An 8,299-nucleotide genomic window follows, 5' to 3' on the forward strand; every position below is an offset into this window, starting at 1 on the left:
GGACTTTGAATGACTAGGGACTTTGGGACTGCCACACGCCCTCCCTTACCTGAGAGAACAGAAGCGGCGCTGGTGTTTACCTAGGAAGAGGATGCCCTGTGTAGTGTGTGGGCCAGCACAGCTCAGGATGTTCCCTGCCTGTCATCCTCCATTTTTCCAAGCTCCAGAGGAGCTTGCTGGAGAACAGCTCCCTCAGAGGCCCAGGCACACTGAGAACTGGACGAGCAGGAACGGGGTCACTGAGTCCTAGGCGACTCCCCTGGAGTGAGTGTGGGCTTTTACCCGGATTCTTGCTTTCGGCCAGAGTCATGCCTCTCTGTAGGAAGAGGTCCCCGCTGCTTCTCACAAACAAGGAGGGGAGTCCCCATCAGGCAGTCGCTTCACTTTATTGTGCATTCAGTGACTCCCATTTGTGAACCCCTAATTTATATGTCCTGGGAGTTGTAAAAGGGGACCTGAGGGTTGTAAAAAGGGGGAGATCCCAGGATGTTGCTTCCGTTTATAGTAAATATCTTGAGAACCTTATCTCTACAAGGGGGAAAGAGCCCTTAGTGATCCAGAGGTGGCTATGAAGTTTTTATCAGGTCTGTGACACCTCTTACTAGATGGAATTTAAGAGCCAGCCAGGATCAAAAAGGAGTGTACCCCCTTTCCCTAGTTCATTAGAATGGCTACCCAGTGCTGGTGGCTTTGTCTTAGCAATGCCCCACACTTGCCTGAGGTCATGTGACAGATCACCCAGAGTGTGGTGTCCTTCTCTGAAATATATGACAGAGTACTGGTCTAGCATGCTTAACTCTGGTTGAATCCTTAGTACCCACCCCACCCCACCCCACCCCGAAAGGAGAGGAAGGGTGGGGATGGGAGGGATTAGTCTACGCCTCCTGCTGTAACAAAAGTCTAGGGATAGGCAGCTTACACAACAGGCATCAACTGTTCACAGCTAGGGTGGTGAAGCCCAGACCAAGGCATGGCAGAGCTGATTCATCTGAGAACATTCCCCTTGGATTATAGATGCTGTCTCCCATCTCCTGTCTTCATCTGGCCGTGTGTGTGTGTGTGTGTGTGTGTGTGTGTGTGTGTGTGTGTGTGTGTGTCCCTCTGCATGTGTGTCTGTATCACGATCTCCAGTCAGCCTGGGTTATGACTCATCATTATAGAGATTCCACTTTATACTGCTGACCTCTGACCTCTTTCAAGGCCACAGTCTCCACATAGTTACAGGCTGAGGCCCAAGGGGTCAGAGCTTCAGCACACAGATGTCGGGAACACAGTTCAGTTCTGAGGGTACTCCAGCCCTCCCAGGTCCAAAAGCCAGGAACTGGGGCAAGGTGGGGCTGAAGTCTGTCCCGGAGTCTCTCCTAAGGCTACAGAAGGCAGGCTTAGGCTGTCTGCTGGAGAAAAGACTTGTGGTGGTGTTTCCAGGTTGGCAGTGTTTCTGGGTCAGCTCACTGCAGACAGCAAGCTGGCACTGGCTGTGGGCCAGAGGCCTCCAGTTTCTCCCTACAGGGCTGACTGCGCCACCTCAAGGTGGCAACTGTCAGCTGTCATGCCATCCCTCCAGCTCCTGGGGGAGATCTGTGAGGGCAGGAAGAGTCCCGCAATGAGCCCTTTGACCAGGCTCCTAAGTCACTCAGTCAGCTCTGGGCAGTGTGGGAGCAAGGATCACACAGAGAGGGTCACAGAGAGCTACCTGAAGGCTGGCTCTGGAGCTGCAGCGAGAGCTGAACCTTGCTGTGGGCCAGGTCATCCTCGCTTTACTGAACTAGCGAAGTTAGTCCCACAACTTCCTGTGAGGGCCTGTGTTCCTCACTTCACAGAGGAGGAAACTGAGACTGAGGGAGGCTGAGACTTTACCATGGCTACAAGTGGTAGTCGGGGGGTGCAGAGCAGGCAGGCTGCAGAGACATCATTTTTTGTTTGTTTTGTTTTTTCAAGACAGTGTTCCTCTGTGTAACCCTGGCTGTCCTGGAACTCTTTCTGTAGACCAGACTTACAGAGATCCATCTGCCTCTGTCTCCCAAATGCTGGGATTAAAAGTGTGCATCAACACGCAGCTCTTCCTCCCCCACTCCCCCCCCTCCCGCCCCCAGCCAGGGTTTCTCTGTGTAGCCCCAGCAGTCCTGTAACTCGATATGTAGACCAGGCTGGCCTTGAACTCTGAGAGTCATGCCCCCAACTGCCTCCCACGTGCTAGGATTAAAAGTATGTGCCATCACCACCTGACCAACCTCCTGTCATTTCTACCACGCCCACGGCCTAAAAAGAAGGGCACCTTCCCTGGACTCCTGGGGTAAAGGAGAGATTGTGGCGGGGATGCAAGAGACCAGGGTCTTATATCAAGAAGTCTTGCTGTCTCGGGCGGTTGAAGTTCTGTCGTGAAGGACCAGGAAGGAGTGAGGACTGATGACCACTACAGCATGTGCATCAGCTGACGGGCGGAGGATGAGGAAGGCCACACAGTCACATAGCAGATAATCCACACAGCAAATGCTTTTTTGGAGTTAACTTCTGGAGTTAAGGCTGGTTTGAGCAAAATCTGTCTTCGTGTCAGTAAAAAGGAGGCTAAGCTGTTGTCCTGGAAGCAGTTTGTAAGGATTCATGTGGTCTGTGTCCTCACTCGCATCACAGAAGAGAGAAGCTCAAAGTGAGAAAAACACTGTCAGGCAGTGCAGACAGCAACAGGGCCGTCGGGTCCCTGACACAGCTACCCAACCTTGACTGCTCTGTAATGCTGGCACCAAAACAGCCACAGAGCTGGCCTCAGCCCCCTGGGCCCACGCCTGGGTTTGGACTACAATTTTAGACTTCTCTAGTCTCTCTAGGCCCATTAACAGTCTGGAACACCATGTGCACAGTCCCAGTAGGTGGCGCCAGGCCACTGTCCAGGACTTGTGCACAGAGAAGGCCAGAGCAGACAGCACGGTGGGAGCTGATGCAAAGATAGACTTTCTACAGCAGGACTGGCCTGCAGCAAACAGACCCATTGGGACTCCATCCTATCCTTGAGGATGACCCTGCCTGCCGTGGTCAGACTTCAGGACCTGAGAGGGTTCTGGAATCAGTTCAGTGGTGGTACCCAACACTTCCAAGAAGTAACAGAAAGCAACAGAGTAGAGGTAACAGGACGGATCCATTAGTGAGACTTTCTGAGTGCTTTCAATACGTGTACAGTGGCCTGAAGTTAGAGGGCTCGGAGCCAGAAGGAGGCCAAGAGCAGTCGGCACGGGCTACCTGTCCTACCTCAAAGGGAGTGAACCCCAAACCATGAAGAATGTGTGGTAGAGGCGGCTTCTCAGAGGTGAAGAGCATTCAGTGGGGTCTTATGGGAGGAACAGGGCTGAGCAAGTGGAAGGGGACAAAGGGACAGAAAAAGGCAGAGAAACAGGGCTTGGAATGTGTCATGGAGCCAAGGAGGCATTTAAAGAGGCAAGGATGGGAAAACAGAAAACCATCACCCCAGAAATCCAGGCCAGGGGAGAGGACATGACTACTTGCTTGGTTTTGCTCAAGTTGACTTCAGGATCCTCCTGCCTCCAGAAGAGAGGGTGTGTGTGTGTGTGTGTGTGTGTGTGTGTGTGTGTGTGTGTGTGTGTGTGTATGTAAATATGCGGGGTGAAAGCATGTAAGTCAGAGGTCAATATGAGAGCACTGATCTTTCCCTTCATTATGTGAGTACCAAGGATGGACTGAGATTGTCAGTTTAGGGGCAAGTGCCTTTACCCTCTAAACCATCTCACTGGACCACCTCCACCTCCTGAGTGCTGGATGACACGTGACATTTACTTTTTGTTTGTTTGTTTGAAACAGGGTTTCTCTATGTAACAGCTCCGGCTGTCCTAGACTCGCTTTGTAGACCAGGCTGGCCTGGAACTCACAGAAATCCACCTGCCTCTGCCTTCCTGAGTGCTGGGATTAAAGGCATGCGCCATGACGCCGAGTGCATTTACTTATTTTTACATCTGTGTGTGTGTGTGTGTGTGTGTGTGTGTGTGTGTGTATGTGTGTGTGTGTGTGTTACAGGCAGGACATGCACATGCCACAGCTTGCAGCCGCCCTTGGTCCCCGAGCGGGCTGGGGACTCCAAGCACTGCCTGTGCAGTGTAAGTGTGTCTTGCGGCCAGCCCCAAGCCAATTCTCTAGTCGACGCTCCCTTTTCTGCAAAGGGTCCATTTCTCTGTCCAGGGGAGCCTGCATCTGATGCCCTGGCGTCGGTGAGCAGGAGAGTCAATGTGAGACAACCCTGAAGGGCCACTTTCAGCTCTTCCTTAGGAAAATGGCCTGATCCTGACACCAAGCGCACGCCACATCAACTCTCAGTTCAAGGTTATTTAGGCCGGTGGCACAACAGCCTAAGTCTTTTTTTTTTCTGGAGTTTCCAGGACCCCTGTGCTCCACAGCGGGTACCCAGCGATCGACTCGTCTGCAACCGTGTCCGCTCTCCGGGTGCCACAGCATCACTAGAGAGGAGACGACCGGCTCACACCCAAGCAGTAAGGCCCCGCCCACGCTCGCGCACGCGCATTGACGTAGAGTCGCTCAAGCTCGGCTCCCTTAGATCCCCATCTGCGCCTGCGCAGGTTAGGTCATGCCTCCGGCTGAGGCAGCGAGCCCTTGACGTCATGGGCGGCTCGGGGCGCGCACTCGCAAGCGCGCGGCCTCGGACAGCGTTGAGTTCCCGGACGCTCCGCGCGGGCCCGAGACGAGCGCTGCGAGGCTCCACCGCGTAGGCGCGGGCGGAGGCGGGGGTGGGGGTGCGTGAGGATCGCGCTACGGTGGCTGCCGAGGGACGACACTACGGCTCCCACGCTGGGACAAACGCCTCCGGCCCGGCCCGGGCGCGCCCTCCCCTCCCGGCCGGAGCCAGCTGGGGGCACCTGAAGGGCCGCGAGAAGCGACCCTGTCTCTTCGGCGGCATGTGCACGCCCCGACGTCGCACCCCCGGGGCACAGGCTCAACCGCGGGCCCGGTCCCCAGCGCCGTCGGCCTGCCGCATGGTTCCGGACACCGGCACCGCCACGGAGAGGGCACCGGGTGAGCGGCCGAGGACGGGCGGGGACCGGCCGTGGACCCAAGGGCCGTCACCAGGGCAACGGCGCCCCGACACCGGAAGTAGCGCCCGCAGAGGACGCGGGGCCGTGGGACGGGGTCGCGCGTAGCTAACGGGCTTCCGAGGGCCGCCGTGCTTCCACGCGCCGGGGTAGCGGGACCTCCAGAGCTGGGCCTCCTGCCCTGGGGTCCCGTGCGCAGAGACGCGTGCCCCGGTGCCGGGCGGCCCCACGGTGTGCACCTCCACCCGAGTACACCTGCTGCAGAATGCAAACCCCCTACTGTGCGGTGTCCAGTGACACGCCCGGATGAGGGCCATTGCCCTGTCTAGATGGGTAAAGCATCGCTAAACCTCCCTGGTTCGGGACAGGTTTCCTCCCACTGCGCCTAGGCCACAGCTGCACTGGCGGCCATTTGCTCAGGATCCGTGGTGGTGGAGGAAGCTGATGGAATGAATAGAAGCCTCAAAAGCCTGTTGGCGATGGTTTCCTGTCCTGTTACCAATTTTTGGTCTCTAGTATCATATAGTCTGAAGTGTATGCTTTTTTTTTATCTCCATCCACAATTAACCTAGGCAGCTGCAAATGACGTTTGCTTGGTGAAACAAGGAACCGCACGCCATTTCTCCTTTCTTTGTGGCCCAGTTTGGAGGACTCTGGCCCTCTGCCCAGCCTAGACAAGGCAGCAACACTTAAGGTGTACAGGCAGGCCCCTGGGAAGAGGCCCAGCAGGTGACCTTAGGGTCTGGCAATGTGGCTACCCCGTCGTTATCCCAATCCTGTTGTGGTTCTGCGTGGGGTGTCCTTGTGACGGGACTGTAGAACGCAACCAATAGCTTAGTTCTGAGTTTGTGCAAGAGGTGTATGGAGTAGGCTTAGCTAGCCGACGCCTTCCCCATTCTACCACTGACAGCTCTTAGAAGAAGTCACACCTCACCCTCTCCTTGTCCCTCTACCTGCAGGCCGACACCTTCCCCAAGGCTCAGCTGAGGTCTCCTAGGTGCTGATGACACCTATGCTAGCCTTCTGGACCCTGCACCACCACTGCAAAACAGCACTGCCGCCCGGACCCAATGCCGGTCATGCCCATCCCGCGGCGGGTGCGCTCCTTCCATGGCCCGCACACCACCTGCCTGCACGCGGCCTGTGGGCCAGTGAGAACCTCTCACCTGGCCCGCACCAAGTACAACAACTTCGATGTGTACATCAAGACTCGCTGGCTCTACGGCTTCATCCGTTTCCTGCTCTATTTCAGCTGCAGCCTCTTCACGGCGGCCCTGTGGGGCGCGCTGGCCGCGCTCTTCTGCCTGCAGTACGTGGGTGTGCGCGTGCTGCTGCGCTTCCAGCTCAAGCTGTCCGTGCTGCTGCTGCTGCTGGGGCGCAGGCGTGTGGACTTCCGCCTCATGAACGAGCTGCTCATCTACGGCATCCATGTGACCATGCTGCTGGTTGGGGGTCTGGGCTGGTGCTTCATGGTCTTTGTGGACATGTAAAGGCCCGGCCTCCAGGGGGCACCTGATCGGGCCATAGGAAGTTTCTTTCCTTGAAGGGTGGGGCTGGTAGGGGCCTTTTGTGCTCCATCCCGAAGGTAAGGCCTGAAGCACACACTCCCACTAAGGAGAGAAAAGGGCTGAACCTACTCTGCTGGGGACACCACACAGTGTCCCTGCTGGCTTCTGCGCTGCCCTTCCTGTGCACTTCCCCTCCTAGCCTCTTGCCTCGGGTTGTCTGTACGCTTTCAGGTTGTCCAGTGGGTGGCTCATCTATCTGTCTTTTCTGCACCTTGAGACCTTCTGTGTGACATGCTCACCAACATCAGGCCCAACCAGTGGGCCATGGAGGGGTGCCTCTGGGCTGCACAGCCCCTTGATGTGCCCTGTTCCTGGCTCTAGCCTCAGGGACCCATCTGGCTATATAAGCAGACACACTACTGCCACTAATTGTGCCCCTTCTGAGCTGCTTGAATCCTAACCCCATGGATCACTCTCTGCTGTCACCAAGTGGCGGTGTCAGGCTTGAACCCCAAGTCAGGCCTCAGAGTCACCTTGACTTGCATAGGTGTGGTCTAGCAGGACACGGTACATGGCACTGGCGGTCCCTGGGGCAAGGGAGCACAGGCACCCAGGCTTGGGCTCTGGGGCAGGTCTGCAAACTTACAGAGCCTCAGAAGCCACTTCCACTTAGCCCTGGGAGTTTTTACTGTCTCTGAGAGATGGAGGCCCCCAGCAGCCTCCCAAAGCCTTGGCCAGACCTGTGGAAAACAGAAGCAAACCACTTGTACCTCCTCAGTGGATTTACCAGTCCCAGTGGGCAGCCTGGATGGGCTAGCTGCACCTTCCCCGCATGGTGTTAGGCCTAGTTTGTGAGATTAAATAAAAGGGAGTATCTGACCCCCTTTGGCCTCTGTCAGGAGTGAGATGTAGCTCTCATGGTGACAAGTGAAGTGCTTTGAGTAGTGACTCCAAGGGCAGGACATTGGGCATATCCTGCTAACAGATGTTTCACCCTAAATTGTCACCCCACACCCTGTATGGAGGTGGCCCCTTTGACCTACTCTGCCAGGAAGACCAGTTGTGCTCAACGGAGGAGAAGCCTGAAGGAAGGGAAGCAGGGAAAGCAAAGATGTAGGGCTGTTGACCCAGCTCTTTAACCTGTAGCCGGCTGTGCCCACTGGTCTAGCAGGAGGGCTCCTGGAGGAAGTGTGTTCTGCCTCCCAGGACATCAGGTGAGGTGCCTTCCCAGCAGACCCAGCTGCTGCTCGCTTGCTGCCAGAATTGTTTGCACTAAATCCCACTACCTTCTCCCCCCTCTCCCCTCCCCCCCCAGCCCCCAGCAGCATTGCTCTTTGTTAATTAGCTTATGCTCCTCAGAGCAGCCTGAAGCCCCATTTGCTGGGTGGTGGTGGGTGTGTCAGAGGGCTGGTGGGAGGGAATGACAGGACCTTGTCACGCATTGCACACCCAGCTGCCTAGTGTCCTGAGTGCCTGTTAAATTCTTTATGAAATGAATCACCTGCATTAAACCTATTTTTTTAATGTGCTGATGGAGTGATTGCTTACATTTCGCAGAGCTGGAGCCTCCTGCATGTTAGGCGAGTGCTTTGGGACAGTGCTGACAGTTGTTAAGCCAGAAATCTTTTCCTTTTCAAAGGAGCTAATCTACAATGTCATAGAAACCAAAACCAGTGGTTCTGCAGTGTCAGCAGTGTCGGATGGTCAATAAAAGTGAACGCTGGGTTTCTGGTGCTTTCC

General features: G+C 55.8%; 1 protein-coding gene across 3 annotated transcripts; it reads left to right on the forward strand.

Annotated features, from left to right (window-relative positions):
- Window positions 1-4,567: 4,567 nt before the first annotated feature.
- On the forward strand, window positions 4,568-8,088 carry TMEM250 (transmembrane protein 250). Of its 3 annotated transcripts, none has more exons than XM_084798546.1 (2): window positions 4,568-5,034; window positions 6,011-8,088. In XM_084798546.1, exon 2 carries the CDS (start codon window positions 6,122-6,124, stop codon window positions 6,539-6,541), a length of 420 nt encoding a protein of 139 aa, XP_084654672.1. In that variant the 5' UTR covers window positions 4,568-5,034; window positions 6,011-6,121; the 3' UTR covers window positions 6,542-8,088. The 3 variants fall into 3 exon arrangements, with proteins under 3 accessions (XP_084654672.1, XP_084654674.1, XP_084654673.1); XM_084798548.1 differs by lacking the exon at window positions 4,568-5,034 and adding an exon at window positions 5,068-5,384; XM_084798547.1 differs by lacking the exon at window positions 4,568-5,034 and adding an exon at window positions 5,416-5,780.
- Window positions 8,089-8,299: the final 211 nt, after the last annotated feature.

The sequence above is a fragment of the Acomys minous genome (assembly GCF_964271855.1).
Source record: "Acomys minous genome assembly, chromosome: 10".
NCBI lineage: Eukaryota > Metazoa > Chordata > Mammalia > Rodentia > Muridae > Acomys > Acomys minous.

What these genes read in the sequence shown, in the direction of transcription:
- TMEM250 (XM_084798546.1), top strand. Translation starts at nt 6,122, where the DNA reads ATGCCGGTCATGCCCATCCCGCGGCGGGTGCGCTCCTTCCATGGCCCG.